Below are 17495 nucleotides of genomic sequence, written 5' to 3'. Positions count from 1 at the left end.
TTTCCTTACGTCACTTATTTAAAAATGAAAATCAAAAGACAAAAAAAAAAAAAAAAGCAGGAAGATAATAATATGGAAACGGGAATATGACAAATATAACTCACCAGTTCTACCCTTGGTCCAAGTCCCTCCAGTATCCTGTGTGCCTCTTCTGCTTTTTTCTGGTAACAGAACACAACCAGAAGTACTAGATTAGCCGACTGCCTGCACCTCAGTCATCACCATGACAACACAGTGAGCACGCTCACTTGAACGCTTAGACTCCACTAGAGCCGGCTGGGTGACTGGATGCATCGATGGAGAGATGGATACATTGACTATTATTAGGGCTTTTAGCCCAAGCGGGGCCATAATTCTTTGCCTTAGCCCATCACAACTCTTGACAGGGAAGAAAAAACAAGCAAAGGCAGCCAGCGGGGGTGGCTTGCTTTTAAAGGGCTTTGTTGTTCTCATGGAGACATCAGATGAATGATATCAATATTAAGAAACACTACTCACAAAACGTTGACAGACATTTGGCTTTCAGGTGAAATTAATGGAAAAATGTAAAAAATTCACGCTACAGTTATATCATATCATGAAAGTAGGACATTTAAGTAAAAGTTGTCGTCTTGGTCTCGTGATGTCAAAATGTGAACAGCATGTTGAGGATGCTTGTTTAAACGCCAGCTCTAATTCAACCAGGATATTTATTGGTTTATTCAAGGACCAAACGCCTGTTGTGAATCTTGCTGTTAAGCTGTTGGAGAACAGCAACTTGTGCAAAAAGTACTGAAAAAATAAACGGTTGGACATGTGCATTCAAAAGCTCAGAGAATGTCACATTAACTTCACCTGCAAAGGTTTTTAATGCATTTTAGGCTCGTCCTGAAAGCCAAATATCCTTAATGTTTTGTGAGTAGCGTACAACTACCGCAAGTAAGTCTTCAAAAAGAAATGCTTGCATGTTAGCCCCTATTATACTGCGTGTAAAAGCCAGAAATCTTCTTTCCATTTCCGAGTTTGTGCTATCAGTGCCACTCTTGTCATTTCTGTCCAATGGGAGCACCGATCGTCACAGGCGTAGATGTGATTACGGAATATAGTTCACATGAATTAGCCGCTACAGGTGTTGGAAAAATCACTTAATATACAGGGTGGGCGTGAGCTGTGGCTCATTTGCATGTGATATGACAATAGGAAGGGGAGGGGGGAAAAAAGGAAGTGGAAAGTGTTATAGAGGTCAAAACACAGAGTAACTGTTACACCCTCCATCGTCCCAAATAAGTCTTAAGCAATCTATGAAGTGCAGTGATTTCACTGAGTGCTGCAGGAGAGCACTGAAGTCATGTAGACACTCTCTATACTGGGATGTGAATTCGTAAACGCTTCTGAGAGCACTGTCACAGTGATCTGGGAGTCATCAACATTGCTTTATATGTTAACAGGTGATATGATGATACAAGTGGTTGAATAAATGGTTTTACATAAACTGGCGTAGCCTGGTGTTGTGATTTAAGCCTATTCGCTCTTCCCAAATCTTGCTAGGGCGAAACGATCATGGAAAAAATTATAAGCACGCTGAATAAACATGACTATTCATAAAACGTAGCATTTATTCAACAACCAAAACTCAACTCAAAATAGAACTTGAAAGAACATACAAAAAAGAAATTTGTGCGCACATTGGTCTCTTTGGGTAAGTGTGGTGCCATGTATGCATGGATACACACCTTTATATTAAGATGAAAAGAGTAGAAGAAAGTAACGATTTAACTTAACAAACCTCGTTATTCCTGCATTAGGAAGAATATTGGCCTTTGAGTATTGCTATATTACTTATCTGTATGTGATACTACAGCATTTTAGGGTGAATATTCCTTATTTAAAGTTATTAAAGTTATTCATTATTTGAACACCTGGAACGCGATGCTAATTTTCTATTAGGCTATCAATGGGTGTTTACATTATCTTTAGCATTAGCGCTGGCAAGGTTTCTAAAACAAAGTATGACTTATATTGAAAGGGATACTTAACATGCTGTATGTTTATGATATCCTTTATTTGTCCCACACTGGGGAAATTTACAGTCGACAGCAGCAAAATTGTGGGTCGACAGAAGAAGAAAAACAAAGTGTTTGCATTCACAAAACAAATGTTTCAGTTTCAATGTACACAACAGTTCAATTAAGTGCAATATAAATATAGATATAGATAAGGTGGCTGTGCTATTTACAATTGTTTTTCACGTAATTTTATTTATTTTTTATTCAGAAGCCTGACAGCAGTCGGTAGGAACGAGCGGCGGTATCTCTCCTTGCAGCGCTGGTGTAACAGTCTCTGGCTGAAGGAGCTACCCAGTGCTGTCAGGGCGGGCTGGAGGGGGTGGGAGGGCATCAGTTTTGCGGCAGTACAAAGTTCATAATTTGTGTATTATTAATTTGATAACTCCATTAATGTTGATGGACATTTAATAACTTGAAAAACACAAAAACGGCAACCTACAGTGTCAATATCTCCTTTAAATTTAGTCATGTAATGGTTGGCCAGATAGCATTTATGAAAGACTTTAAAAGTTATTTCTTTCACTCAAAACATGATGAAAATGTAGAATCCAAAGGTTACACACCACACTTTTACCTTCATTGTAGATTCAAACAAAGATTAATTCCACAAGATATTTCAAATTATTATTGGAATCATAAGCAACAAGATCCCCTAAACAGGAAGCTAACAAAAAAAATGTCCTGGCTCCTGTCTAGAATAAGGTTGAGGGAATATTAACCTTTTATGTGTTTCATGTAAAGTGCACAGTTCAATTAAGTGCAATATAAATATAGATATAGATAAGGTGGCTGTGCTATTTACAATTGTTTTTCACGTAATTTTATTTATTTTTTATTCAGAAGCCTGACAGCAGTCGGTAGGAACGAGCGGCGGTATCTCTCCTTGCAGCGCTGGTGTAACAGTCTCTGGCTGAAGGAGCTACCCAGTGCTGTCAGGGCGGGCTGGAGGGGGTGGGAGGGCATCAGTTTTGCGGCAGTACAAAGTTCATAATTTGTGTATTATTAATTTGATAACTCCATTAATGTTGATGGACATTTAATAACTTGAAAAACACAAAAACGGCAACCTACAGTGTCAATATCTCCTTTAAATTTAGTCATGTAATGGTTGGCCAGATAGCATTTATGAAAGACTTTAAAAGTTATTTCTTTCACTCAAAACATGATGAAAATGTAGAATCCAAAGGTTACACACCACACTTTTACCTTCATTGTAGATTCAAACAAAGATTAATTCCACAAGATATTTCAAATTATTATTGGAATCATAAGCAACAAGATCCCCTAAACAGGAAGCTAACAAAAAAAATGTCCTGGCTCCTGTCTAGAATAAGGTTGAGGGAATATTAACCTTTTATGTGTTTCATGTAAAGTGCATAAATTAAAGGGAAGGTGCAGCCACTAGGTGGACTGAGAGCACAGAGACTCACATGAGTATGCCATACAATGACTTACCACTGACAAAAAAATCATTTTTGACATGTGAACTGTCCTCCTTTTGTCAAAACTAAATCAAGTAGAATGGTTGAATTCATATATTCTTACTGCCTCTTGATTTAGATGGAGAGACTGATTTTTCATTTCATCACTATCTGACTCAGGCTGACGTTCACGATATATCCGATGACCACTAAAATGAATTTAAGAAGACAGCACATGGAAACACTTTACTCTAAAACCGAAAAAAAATGGTTGTTTAAAAAAATCGCGTTTGTTGTAATTTTACTTTTTAGGGGAAAAAAAGTTGTTAAATGGAAATATAATGAAAAACACAACCACTACTGATGTTCACGTGAGTAAAATAAAAAGTTCATTATACATGATATAAAATTGTACATTAATGGTTTGATATTTCTAATGTGAAAACAAACGCAAAGTGTTCATTGATGGGAAAGGCCAGGAGGCAATGCCGTGCTGGACTATAAGGAGTGCATGAGGACATTCTGCCTCTGTTAGTGATATGTATTTTCAGATTCAGATTCAGATTCAGAAAACTTTATTTATCCCCGTGGGGCAATTAGAGTTGTACGAGAGCGGCTTATTGTAGAGACAGTCGGAGCAAGGAAAGACATAGGATAAGAGTAGCTTAGCACTTGAGGTCTTGAGGTAGTGGCTCCAGCATCAAATAGTATTGCACATCGAGCAGTATTGCACAGTGAGGACACAGTAAGACAGTATTGCACATGAAAACAGTATTGCACGTCAAGATGAGGACTGTATGCCTCTGTTAGTGATATGTATTTTCGTATATGACTTGAGAAAAAGAAAATGTTACAACAATAAAATAAATGTGAATAGTTCACAGAACAAGTGTTTGGTTCAAACTGAGTGTGTGTGTGTGTGTGTGTGTGTGTGTGTGTGTGTGTGTGCGTGTGTGCGTGTGTGTGTGTGTGCGTGTGTGCGTGTGTGTGTGTGTGTGTGCTTGTTTATTCATGCTCGAGTTTACCAACCATGTTCTGTTTGGATGGCACGATAAGGGATTATTTTTCTATCAAAGAATCATTTCACATCTATTGACCTAACTGCATTATAACAATCCAGATTGGTTTGTGTATGCACACCCGCATGCATGGGCAAGTAACAACGGTGTTTATTCCACTGACCCTGTTCTCATCGTAGATGATCTGCACCAAGCTGCGGTGCTTTGCCTCGCTGGGTGGAGGGGACATAGGCCGCTCAGGCTCGTGAGGTTTGGCAGCCTCCTCCTCCAGCTGTTGCTGTAACAAACACACAAAAGAGTATGACGCTTAAGAAGTTCAGCAATACAAAAACATCAGGCCTGTCATCTTTCAGGGAGTGAAAAACTCTGTTGAGAGTGTCTTTTACAACAATCTTCATTCAGAACTCTCTAGCAAAAACAGCACTACCTGACTTCACAGCACTATGAGCAATAAACTCTCCAAGGCCTTGTTAATCAAATACTGTAATATCTTGTGAATAACACACACTCATACACACTAATATTATACCCCTACCACTCCCTGCCTCTAATCTCAAAATTTGTCTTATTTCTTTTTAATTATTTTCCTTTGTACTCATGTATTATGCGCTCCCCTACTTTGCGGCTATACATGCTCATTTATTATCGGCATACCAATTTGATAGATTGAGATTTCTTGCGCTCAGGCAAACATTTTTTTGTGTCAAGGGAAGTTCTTTTACCTTGCTAACAGTGTTCGTTGTCAACACTCAAGTCCAAAGATGCATGGATAAATCAAGCCTTTTTGGCCCTGCATGCCTATGGCGATGCTAATCTGAGAGGGTCGAAGTTGTCAGCACATTTCATGCGTGCAGACACCAAGAAAACCAAAAGACCAAAGAGGCCAAAGAGGAACTGGGAGTAACTTTCCACAGTTGAAAATATTTGGGGGGGGGCTTTTTGTCAAATGTAATATACTGAACAAAAAAAGGAAACCTCTTTTAAGTGGGTGTTTACTCCATGTCCTTCTGTGTGGAAGAAGTATCCACCTGTCCAAGTGCACTAATACATTATGTTGGCATGCCTAAGCCGATCATACTGTTTCTCCACTAAACATGGCAGACAGCCAAAAAGAAGACAGAGTGGAAGGGATGTGAGTGCTTTAGCAGTCCCAAAACCTCTGCCATAATCCAACTCCTCCCCTAGGATAAATGTTATTTATAGCTGTATGTATTTTTAACCTACTCTTCGCCTAAATAAAAAGTGAAGACAGAAGCAGAAAGGAATGCAGCTGCCTGGAAGACTGCATGAACTTGTGGCATTTTGTAAATAAATCAGCAACAAAGCTTGACTACAGAAACAACACCTCAGAAAAGTACAGGATAGACATGCCAAGGTTATTGTAGTAAAGAAAAACTACGAAATAACAAAAATATATAAATAAAAAAAGTCACTCATAAAAACAAAAATACCTAACAATAAATATGGTTGTATGTCCTTAGCTTTACTTTCTTTATTTTGAGGTTTATTTTAAATGCATTTACTTAGGGCTGTGCAATAAAAAATTCAAATACAATTTTGATTATATCACTCCACCATTATAAAATTGGCATAATTATAAAAACTAATTTTGAGTTGTTCTGAGGCATTCGTGAGGCCCTTTGCCATGTTCCCATCTTAAAACTAAGTAGCCCGCACCCAATTTTCACTCGAGAGATCTATTGAAATTGTTGATTTAAATATTACAGTTCTGTTTGTCCATGGGTGCCCTGCTATTAGCTGGCAACCAGTTCAGGGTGTCCCCCACCGACTGCCTGAAGACGGCTGGGAGAGGCTCCAGCATGCCTGCGACCCATGTGGGCATAAGAGGATTAGATAAATGGATGAATACATTTTGTTTGGCTTAAAAGGAACTTTTAATTGCAGTGTTTCAAAGAATTTTCTTTTAAATGTTTACACATTTTCTTGTTTTGGACCAAAAAAATAAATGATAGTTTGAATTGTTGCGATTTCAGTTGTTACCAAAATAATCGGGATTAATATTTAAGGTTGCATGTGAATGGTCAACGTCAGATAAGAGCATACTGTTTCATATGAAACTTACTGCACATCATTACATTCATGTGCAAACCTGTTTTTTGCGAAGCTTGCAGATCTGCTGTTCCACCATAGTGATCTCCCTGTCGACACGGTCCATGTTCTGGATCAGTTCTTCCTTGGAAAAACGGGCTGGCACCAGATCCAAATCAGGATCCATGTGTACAGGGCTTACGGGGGAGATTGGCTCGAGCTTCCCCATGGCATTTCCACGATCCTATAAAAAGGAACAGGGTTAAGTGTGAAGAAGTACACAAGTAAAAAATATATAATAAATAATAATCATCATCATATTTGTGTTTTTGTACAAAGAGACCTTCAGGAGGATGGCATTTGCTTTTTCCTGTGCTTATTTTCCATGCATGACAAAATGGATGTTCACATAAAATGTTGGTAAACCACTGTCCCTTTGTGGTTATTTGTCTTTCCAGTCTTCATGTGCACTGTGTAAGAGCTCCCCCCTTTATTTTCTTCACACGTCTGTTATTTGTGCTGCACTTCCCCCTCTAGTCCACCATCATTTGGTGCACTTCAAGGAGTGATTGTATTTGACAGGACTTACATAATGACTTAACACTGCATTGCTCAGACAGTAATTACTGGCAACTCTACATATTATAGAAAACATTTTTAGCATTTTACAGGTACTTGTGATTCAAGTTCCGACTCTCTGGGTAACTTTGAAACTGGTGTCAGGAATACCAGAGTATTGGCAGTTCTACAGTAGTTTTGATCTGCAGTTTCATCCCTAGCCTTTTGGAATTTAGGTCGTCTATTATTTATTAATTACTGTTTCGCAGCTCTTTAAGCCTAAAAATACACGATAGTACAGTTTAGATATTATACAAAAACAAAACACAGAATCAGCACAAGCTACTGGAACACTCTACTGCCCAAAGACAGCTGGGATAGGCTCCAGCACGCCCCTCGACCCTTGTAAGGATAAGCGGATCAGATACCGAATGGATGGATGGATGTTTACGATGCTTACATACAACTGTGAAGAGTGAATATGCTACAAAAAAAAAAAAAAAAAACAAAAACAACAGAAAAAAAAACTGTGCTAGCCGCTAATTAAAGACAACCCTTTTGGAGTTTTTGGAAAGAAGAAAAAAGAAAAAAATTGGAACGGCTAATTGAAAGGGATCCAGCCTCCCCTTAGTATTAACAATTACATTCATGGTAATGGTGTAAAGGTGAGTTTATTTTATTTTCAGCAGCACAAAAAAGATTGGGGACAACTAATCTACATTACAGTACGGTAGGCATACATCTTTTTTAGTGGTGGCATGCACTCAATCATAAGCATAGTATTTGGATTATATGACCTAAAATGGACTTATTTCATACACAATAACAAAAAAGTCTAATTGGAACGAGAGTGGCCTGCATGTCCTGACCACACACATTTTTAGTGTGCCTTATCTCGTTCACAGATTCCAATGGTGATTTGACAGAAAAAAAAAAAACATGCTCCATCATTTCTTGGAAGCCTGCGCTCCCAATGAAGCACGCCTCTTTGCTCATTCACAGCGTATGTGCGGTGGATGTGTCAGAAGTCTGGATGGGAAAATACACATAAGTACCGTATTTTTTTGGACCATAAGGTGCACCTGGAGTCCTTTGATTTTCCTTTAATAGGCTCAAAAATCAATAATGCGCCTTGTAATGCGGTGCTCCCTATGTTTTGATGAATGTTGGCTTTTCAGTTCATCTCCTTTAATTCAAATTGCTTCCTTCTACGTTCGTGTTGTCATTCTCATCTGCAACTAATCCCTAGCAGGCGTCTATATGTTTCCATCACACCAGAACTAGGACTATTTCCTGCTTCTGGGTCTAAGAATAATGGCAAATGGTGTCCTACCAGCCTAATGCCAACTATTATTTGCAGGGCGTTTCCAATGTTAGCTTGGTATAGCTTTGTAGTCTGTGGGACTAAGCGGTAAACATAAATTTGAATTCCTTCCCCTTCACTTTTATGATTTAATTTAATTTCTTGTTGGCTCTCTTATGCTCATATGCATCTAATCCAGGGGTGTCAAACATACGGCCCGCATCCGGCCCACAAAGGAGTTTAATCCGGCCCGCGAGATGATTATGTAAAGCAGGGGTGTCAAACATACGGCCCGCGGGCCGGAACCGGCCCGTAAGTAGGTTCAATCAGGCCCGCATAATAATGTAAAAGTGAAAAAAATGCATTAAAGACACAGAATTAATATTTTTAATCAGGTGCAATTCATTGAGTATCCGCAAGGGGACACTGTTTTGATCAGAGAAGAAGACAACAGCAGCCTCAGTCTGTCACTGAGACAGACCCATGACAGCAGACGCTATCAATAGCACTCTCACATTTACACATTTAATAGCACTCTCCTTAGTTTGTAAGGTGTAGGCAGGGATTACATTTAGATTTTATATGCACGTGTAAATGCTTTAAAACTTGCTTTCTTTATGAATCTTGTTTAATCTTAAAGTGCATTACTATAGTTTTCAATACCAATTACTTGTTAAAGTTTGTACAATCAGTGGGATCAGTTGCAATGCATATATGTGAATGATAAAAGTAAATTGCACATTTGTCGAAGGAAATGTAAGGTGCTTCATGAAATGTTTTGTAAAAGATATGTTCATTAAATTTCAACATTTTCCTAATGTTCTTGTGCTTCTTTATACCAAAACAAAGGAAAGACATATTGTTTTGGTTATTTATAGCAAAGCATTGTATCATTTTAATGGTCCGGCCCACTTGACATCTACCGAGGCCGTATGTGGCCCACCATGTGAAATGAGTTTGACACCCCTGATCTAATCGCTTGAAGGCGCCCAGAACTACTTCCTGCTTCCTTGTCTAAGTATTATGATAAATGTCGTTTTAATAGCTTAATGGTGCAATCGACGCTTCGACGCAAGGCAATCTGAGCTTTTCTGGCTGGACCGGCGTGAGGTAAATGACACAGCCAGCTTCAATACTTGCTGGGACAGAGCAAAAAAACATTGGATATGGTGAGTGCATTGACTTGTTTTTAGCTGGTGAACTGTCAACCGAGATCGCATTTAGTATTAGCCAAAGTAATACCACAGCCGCTGGTCAGCAGATTGAGTAGTGCCGTTCAAACTCGGTTTTCATCTGTCGGAGGATCCTCTCCTCTGTTCGAAGCAACCCCCATGTAGTTGCACGGCGAACAAAAACAAGCGAGACATGCGATGCTACCATCTGTTTTCGACCAGTCCGAAACTAGCATAATCGTGCCAAATCTATTAAATACACTTATGGCACAACTGTAAAATGTAATAAACTATTTAAAATACAAAGCTTCACACAAAGAATGCACCCTTTAACCTGGTGGCTCTTATGTATAATTTAAAAACAAAACACCCTTTCATTGATATTGCGCCTAATAATACAGTGCGCCTAATGGTCCGTAAAATACGGTGTATTTATATATATATATAAAATATATTAAATACGATGTATATAAAAAGTGTGGAAGTGCAGGCATTTAGAAAGCTTTGGTCATTTGTTTAATTTACAGAAGCTACTGACCTTAGCAAGATCCTCAGGTCCTCCAAGAGGCAACTGTGGCCGATGAGATGAGGGTCTAATCAGAGAATCTGGCCCCATCTCCAAACGAGGCCGTTTGATCTCTCCAAACTCCATCTCTGAATGGCTACTAGGCTCCGGTAAGTAGATGTGCTCATAGCGGATATGCTGCTCTTGTCCTCTGCAACAACAAAATTGTGTAAAAATAAAAATGAAAATATCTGTAAACTAAAGAAGGACAAGCAACTGATGCACCCCTTAGAAAAATGTTTATAATTAACTTTATCACAGGTGAGTTCAAACCATAAATGTAACACAAAGTCCGATTCCTAAACAATTTATTAAAATTTCAAATTCATCTGACAACATTACCCTTAAAAATAAATGGCTTACAGATGAAGTGACTTGGAAAAACTGCCCCATACATGTACATATACATTTGGCAAAGACTCATCATAACTACTCGTGTGCACAACTACTGAGATGACAAGCAGGGGTGTGGCCCTCCTCGCTATCCTTAATCAAGTGGCCATCCCTTACGAATACAAATGGCATCCCTTACAGATACAAATGGCTCACGACTAAAAGTCACGGGGAAAGGAGAGGGGGAGGAGAAAAAAAAAGAAAATTTGGTGCCAAAGAGCCAATGCCTCAATTTTTGTTAAAGGGGAAGTCAACCCAAAAACGTTCCTTACAAATAATATGTTCGTTGCAGCCCCACTAGTCTAAACATGGAATTCTCATTAATATCACATTTGTGGAATATGAGTCAAGCAGTAAAATTCACCCAATTTTGTCTATCTCAGGGGACCACCATGTTGCCACTTGCTGCCCATTGAAAACTACATCACAGTTGCTCAGCTACATCATGGCTCAACTTCAGAAAACAGGAGTCGGGAGTTAATTCTAAACATGGTGTGAATTAAACTGAATTATGAAAAAAAAGTAAAGACTAAGGCTACATTCAGACTGCAGGTCTTAATTTTCAATTCAGATTTTTTTGGTGAAATCCAATTTTGCTGCGTAATCGTTGATATTATATATTAATTACTTGAGTCTGCCCGGTGTGTGAATCAAATGCGTCTCCAAAGTGATCCGCATGTGCAGAAAAAGAGACTACGTCACTCACAACGTAGTGTTTAAATAAATATGGTCCAGTGTATAGGGGCTCATCTTTTTTTCTCATCTATACAGAGGAGCGACCGAGAAGTGGGATTAAATTCAAGTCAAATATAAAGTAAACACTGTTACTCTAAACAACTTTGCAGATTCACGGACAATTGGCAACCACGCTTGCAAGCAGTGTATAAACTGTATTTCCATTCTTAAAAAAAAAAAAAAAGATTACCTAAAATCTGCCCTGTAGTCAGATGCCAGAAGGGCAGTAACTTTGCTACCAATGTCAAAATGGAAATGGCTTTTGAAGAGCAGAGGGGAATACACAACCATAATTGATGGCCTCGACCCACAATGGCCTAGTGTGTGGTTTGTGTACATACCAAGAAGCATGGATTCTCTCTGTCTAGTTGGGTGCTAGTGTGCTGGTGTAATCTGCGCTATCCTCTGCCAAAACGACAGATTACCTCTTGAAATGTATACATTATGGCACTTGTGTGATATGCAAGACTGCACCCAAATTGAAAAAGGACAATTAATAAAAGATGTTTATCAGGGCTTCTTATCTAACCACTGCTGAAAAAAATGCTAGTAAAATTCATCACCACATGGCCAGATGGTTAAACACAAACCAGCCATCGCCCCTGCCACCCCCGCATTCACTCACATTCTTTTTCATCTTCATAGATGGCTGGCACTTACATAATCACACCAAGCGTGAGCCCACCCCCCACACCCCATCTCTCTGTCCCTATTTTCTTTCCTCCTCTCGTGAGCGTGCAGAATAATCTGATCCCTGGGGAGGATTTGTCTGGAGGATGAGAGAACGAGATGCGTGGAAGGATGGGGGAGGAGGGAGTGCAAAACAACACAAACATCAACACCTAACAACCAGCTCTATTAGATTCTCACTGGCTCGGCGATGATTATGGCAAGAATAGAGATTATGTGTGCTGATAGCCGCCCCGTTACTGGGAAAACACGACAATGAGTCTGTGTCTGCCAATCTATTTGCTACTCGAAAGCGGAATTGCTCCACAGCTGAACAAGCCACAGATGCTGCTTACTAAAAGGCTACACACAGAATGAATGAAAGAGTGCAGACAGGAGCCATAAATGGAGACGTATTGAAAAATAAATAAATGAATAAACCCAGATCATAAATCTTTTATGTTCATATTATGCGGATGTGCCAGAGGTGGCCCCTTTTCCCCACTTACAGCAGATACATTTTCACATACTGTAGACTGATTCGGTTTATAGTGTCTGCTTTAATGTAACAGAGCTTGTATGTGTATTTGATTCATATGTTCCCACTGAAAGCGTTGCATCTACCTGGTGGGATTCACATACATCTTTTTGGCATGGAAATGTTGGTCACGTTGAATGAATAAATGATCAGATTTACAGCAGAACGAGGGAAGCCTTGTTCTAAATTCTACATATTGGAAATCTGTTGTATGTTTTGATCGAAGGCAGACGTAAAAAAAAGTTATTAAACCTGAGAAAGAAAAATACTTTTTAATTACATTGTATTAATAGGGGGGTTATAATTACAAAATGCAACATTAAAGTTACAGTAAATAACTTCATTCTCTGACTAGATCACTCTACAGTTTTTTTTTTTTGCAAACATGTCATCACCACATTTGTGCTCAGCAAATAAGCCCAATTAGGTTATTTTTAATTTGTAATAGTCATTTGGTCGGGGTGATCTCAGACAGATGGGAAGCGACTGACAAAGTTTTGCCTGATGTAAAAGAACAGCAAGCATAGTGGCTAACAAATTATTACATTGTTGTGTTTTTTTTTTTTTACCGGTAATTACAGTGAATTTGGAGTACAGGATTAATATATGAATACTCCACTTGATGAAATATGTAGTTCATTAAAGAAAGACTGGGATAAAATCTATGGACATTTTAGTTCAAAAGCAAAGACGAGACAAAAACTTAATTTATGATTCCTTGGCGTCAATTACTGCTGTCTCAACTAAGTTGTCACATGATTCGCGGCAAAATAACACTGAGTCGCGAGTTCTCGTGAGATTCACAGCAAAAATAACGCTACGTCAGTCGGTGAAGAGTTGCTGGTCAAATACTACTGTGTAAAAGTGGAGCATTAATGGTCATGCTTTGCACAACCCCCAGGAGAAAGGAGAAATTATTACACTGAAGTGGAGAGAGAAAAAAATTAAAAAAAACTTATGCTTAATTTTAGCCAAAGGGAAAGGAATGTGGGCACGATGTAGCTGAGAAAATACAACAAACCTGAAGAGATATGTTGCAGTACACCACAAAAACATTGTGGTAAGTTAAAAAAAAGTTTGGTGGTGGTTGTTTATAACACAACATTAACCCAATGGCTATAAAACTCCAACAAAAAAAACGTGAACAAATGTAAACAATTCCCAACCTTAGATCACAAAGTAATGTAAATCAAATCTACAGGGTTCACTACTTCAGTCATCTAATGATGTAATCCGTATGTCATTATAAAGTGGTACTGGTAGTATTTGAACATGAAAACCTTACCTCTCATTTCCAGGTTGGAACTCGGAAAGCAAGGAGGGCCGACGGCGATGAGGCTGAGCCAAGTGCGAGCTGTAGTCTCTCGCATGATGGGAGTGGTAGTCCACCATTCCAACTTCCTAGAGAAGGAAATGCAACAAATGCAGGAGCAGACATAAATCATATTTTGACATAACCCGCCCTTCCTGCATGTGAAAACATTTTATCAGAAATGTGTACATAGGCATTAAGGATCAAGTACAGGTGCAACTTTGTGGAGGGTGTTATTGTGCCTTTTATATCTGGGACATAATCTTGATAATTGCAGTGGGTGGATGGAAACTATCCTCTCTACAACGGCAACATGAACTTCAAACCGCTAATGAGGAAATCGAGTTGTGTGCACAATATTGTGAAGGGGAATGTTCCTAAAGAAAGCCACAAGTGAGAGTCGCTGGGGTCGTGCTCTCTCCAACGGGTCAGAGTCATGACATTACATCTGTCAGTCAAGCAGACAGTATCGTAAACACAATAATCAAAGGTTCTTTAATTAGTTTTAGTTTGGAAAGTTAAGCATTGGGAGGAATGCATTCAATGCATTTTGTGCCAGGCCTCTTACTGTGTGTGCCCGCTGGAGCTGCAAGGGTAAGGTGGCAGGGTTTGGCAGGTGCCGTGTGTCCATGGTCCTCCGGCCCGGTGGCACAGACTGGGGATGAGAGGACATCCTGGCACAGCCTCTTCCTCTACAGACAGGAAGTCGGTGTGGTTGCCAAGCAGATGAGTTTTATGTGCATCGTGGTTTCTTTCTCTAAGCCAGCATGCTGTAAAGGAAAAAAAAACCAGCCAAAATACATCAAATATGAATAGAAAGTAAATACATTACAAATACAGTCACTAAAACATATACACAGGATGAAAGCGAAAAATCAAAACAATTGCTGATGGTGAATACCGCAAATAAAATAAGCACATGCAACTGTACCATTAACTCAACGTAATGTGAAATGAATACATAACACCGGATTAGAATGCTTTAAGAGCGATGTGAATCATTTAAAACCATCATAGAGAAATCTATCACTCATTGCTATCGAAGCCCCTCAAGCTCTTCAATGGCAAAACAATCCACTTGGACTATAAATTCACCGCAAGATAGAGTGTGTTTAAATCCTAAAAACAGCAAGTGAATTGTTGAGTCACACTCGTATACAGCTCAGTTTAAGAATTTATCTCTTAAGATATGACAGCAATGCGTGTTCCCACTGCAACTACAAAAACAGCAATGGGTTAAGGTTAGGGTTGTTGTGAATGCTCTGGGTTGCGTGTGCACCATGGCATCTGTGGGTGTGTAGTGATAGTGGAGAGACATTTTATGCTCTTAGAAAAATGTTGAACCCATTGTGTATAAAAAAAAAAATGTTTGTTTTTTTTTGATGAGACTTAAAATGTTACAGTTGTGGGTATTTTACCAACTCTATCAGGAAATTGTAATGTCCAAGTTTGGAGACAGCTCTTCTTCCTTCATAACTTTTCAATGGCCTAAGTGAGAGTGAGTTCATGCAACAAATCATATCTAACCCAAACAGAGAACACAGTGAAGTTAGCCAGGTTGGGATGTGGTTGACAGACAGAGTATAAACAAAATGTCAGACGGAGTCTGTCTGTGTTTAATTTAGCTATTCGCACAATACGAGGCTCTAGTTTGCAGCCAAAACGCTCATAAATGTGGCAATTTTTCAGTGTGTGCGGGTAAAAATTTCATCCGGTCACATAGGGCGAGTACAGATTGTTATGCTCATTCTGGAGTTGCCATCTTTTTACAGCGCTTCAGCCAGTCTCCTCCTCTTGCAGAATCTCCTATTCCAATGGGGGAACAAGGGTCATCCAGTGTGTTCGGCAGTACACATGGAAATAGCTCATGGATGAGCTATTCATTGGTTAGAATATAGAATACGATCAGCAATAATCACAGGGGAGGAGGATCTACCGCTTTGAACGTACCCGATGGATTTGAGTTAAACCCGCTACCGCTATAAAATAAATGATGGGCTGGCTGCCGCTTTTGCACGTGAAAGTGCGTACACAAACCCACGCGTGTATGCGTCACAGACTGGAGTGACAACAAACGTTTTTGCTGATTAGGAAAAAATAAATGCTTTTTCACTGATTTTTCCCCCCGAAACAAATGAGATACAGCATGGCTATATTTGCTGATGTATCGTTGTCTCCATTGGAATACTATTGTTTTGTATTAAAGATTGACAGTGACTCAAGATATACGTGCAAAATATTTTACTGTCAGCGGAATTTTGTCTGCCACAAGTGGCTGACAAAACAGGTAAATTATTTTTTTGAATTTCAAAAGAAGACATCATGGAAAAAAACAGCAATGTTGAGAACCACTGCAGGTTGTGTGCAGGCTTACCCGCACTTCAGACAAAACTCTGCTTGTGTGATGAGAATTATGACATCGAAAGCAGTACTTTTTTTTTTCGCCTGTTGCTCGGCTGATGTGTCCCTGTCTTATATTTATCATTCCTACCATATGATTTGGCACCTTCTGCTGGCTCTCCTTCACCACCAAACATCCACCTTTCTCTTCTCATTTTCTGAAAAATATATATAAATAAACCTCAGCGATAAACTGCTTCCTTTTTGTCATTCCAGTCTGTGACGTGTGTATGTGTGGTGCGCGTGTATGGCAATCTTGCCATCCCTGTGCACATGCTTTCACGGGATGCATGCTTTCTTTTACAGTAGACTTGATTATTGTGATGGTTTTCTTACTGGACTCCCTCAAAAGAGCATCAAAAACCTGCAGCTCGGGTTCTGACCAGAACAAGGAGATCAGATCATATTAATCCAATCTTAAAGACTTTATACTGGCTTCCAATCAGCTATAGAATAGATTTGAAAATTCTACTCCTGGTCTAAAAATCGCTCAATGGTTCGGGTCCTGAATAGATTAAAGAGATGCTGATTGAATATAAGATCAGTAGGGCTCTGAGATCTGCACACCTGATGGAGCCCATACTTGGGAGTAAACATGGTGAAGCTGCATTTAGATGTTACGCTGCATACAAATGGAATAAGACGCCAACAGAAGTGAAATCAGCCCTGAGTGTAAATGCTTTTAATTAATTAGTACTATTTAGTGGTGCCTTTCGTGGCACTCAAAATCAGTACAATAAAATAACAGAACATAAAATATCAATTAAAATGGCAAATGATAAGGGCAATTTTAAAGTGAATTAGCAATCCGATATAGGTGTGTTTTGAGAAAAGTTTTAAAGGGGGATAGTGAGTCTGTGTTGCAAAGGTCAGGTGATAACAAGTTCCAAAGATGTGGGGCACAGCGGCTGAAGGCTCTGTTACCGACCGTGGTCAGACAGGCAGAAGGAACGGAAAGGTAGAGGGAGGGCAAAGATCTGACGGTGTAACAATGTAAATTAGTTCAGAGAGATAAAGCCGCGATATGGAGAGATATGGCCCTTGGAGGTACAGATCACTATTTTGTATTGAATGCAGTTCCGGACAGGGAGCCAGTGGAGTTGGTGTAAGACTGGTGTGATGTGTTAGGTGAAGGGGGTCCTTGTGATAATGCGAGCATCAGAGTTCTGGAAAGTTGTAATTTTTGTGTAACTCCGGGTTAAAAATCTTGCTGTTTACATTAGATTAAGCTCCTTTCAACATTTTTTTAGGAAACGTTCTTTCCTTTACACAGTGTTCTGTGAATGTGTTTTAATGCTGTCAATGTGCATGCATTC

The 17495-nt window shown here is 39.3% G+C and overlaps 1 protein-coding gene across 4 annotated transcripts in view; it reads right to left on the bottom strand.

Moving 5' to 3' along the window:
- ncor2 (nuclear receptor corepressor 2) overlaps positions 1–17495 on the bottom strand; it is a 111174-nt gene that overhangs the window by 46822 nt on the left and 46857 nt on the right. For 3 of the 4 annotated variants that reach the window (XM_019862775.1, XM_019862777.1, XM_019862778.1), the window contains exons 2-7: positions 14348–14549; positions 13753–13868; positions 10106–10283; positions 6596–6778; positions 4649–4762; positions 105–161 (exon numbers count right to left, since the gene is read on the bottom strand). In XM_019862775.1, the coding sequence (XP_019718334.1) occupies positions 105–161; positions 4649–4762; positions 6596–6778; positions 10106–10283; positions 13753–13868; positions 14348–14452 (753 nt within the window). In that variant the 5' untranslated portion in view covers positions 14453–14549. Of the gene's footprint in view, positions 1–104; positions 162–4644; positions 4763–6595; positions 6779–10105; positions 10284–13752; positions 13869–14347; positions 14550–17495 lie in introns of those variants that run through there. The other variant, XM_019862779.1, reaches the window with a different exon arrangement.

The sequence above is a fragment of the Hippocampus comes genome, unplaced genomic scaffold (genome assembly GCF_001891065.2).
Source record: "Hippocampus comes isolate QL1 unplaced genomic scaffold, H_comes_QL1_v1.1 scaffold147, whole genome shotgun sequence".
In the NCBI taxonomy this organism is placed as follows: domain Eukaryota; kingdom Metazoa; phylum Chordata; class Actinopteri; order Syngnathiformes; family Syngnathidae; genus Hippocampus; species Hippocampus comes.
This window is presented reverse-complemented; position numbering and strand designations above follow the sequence as displayed.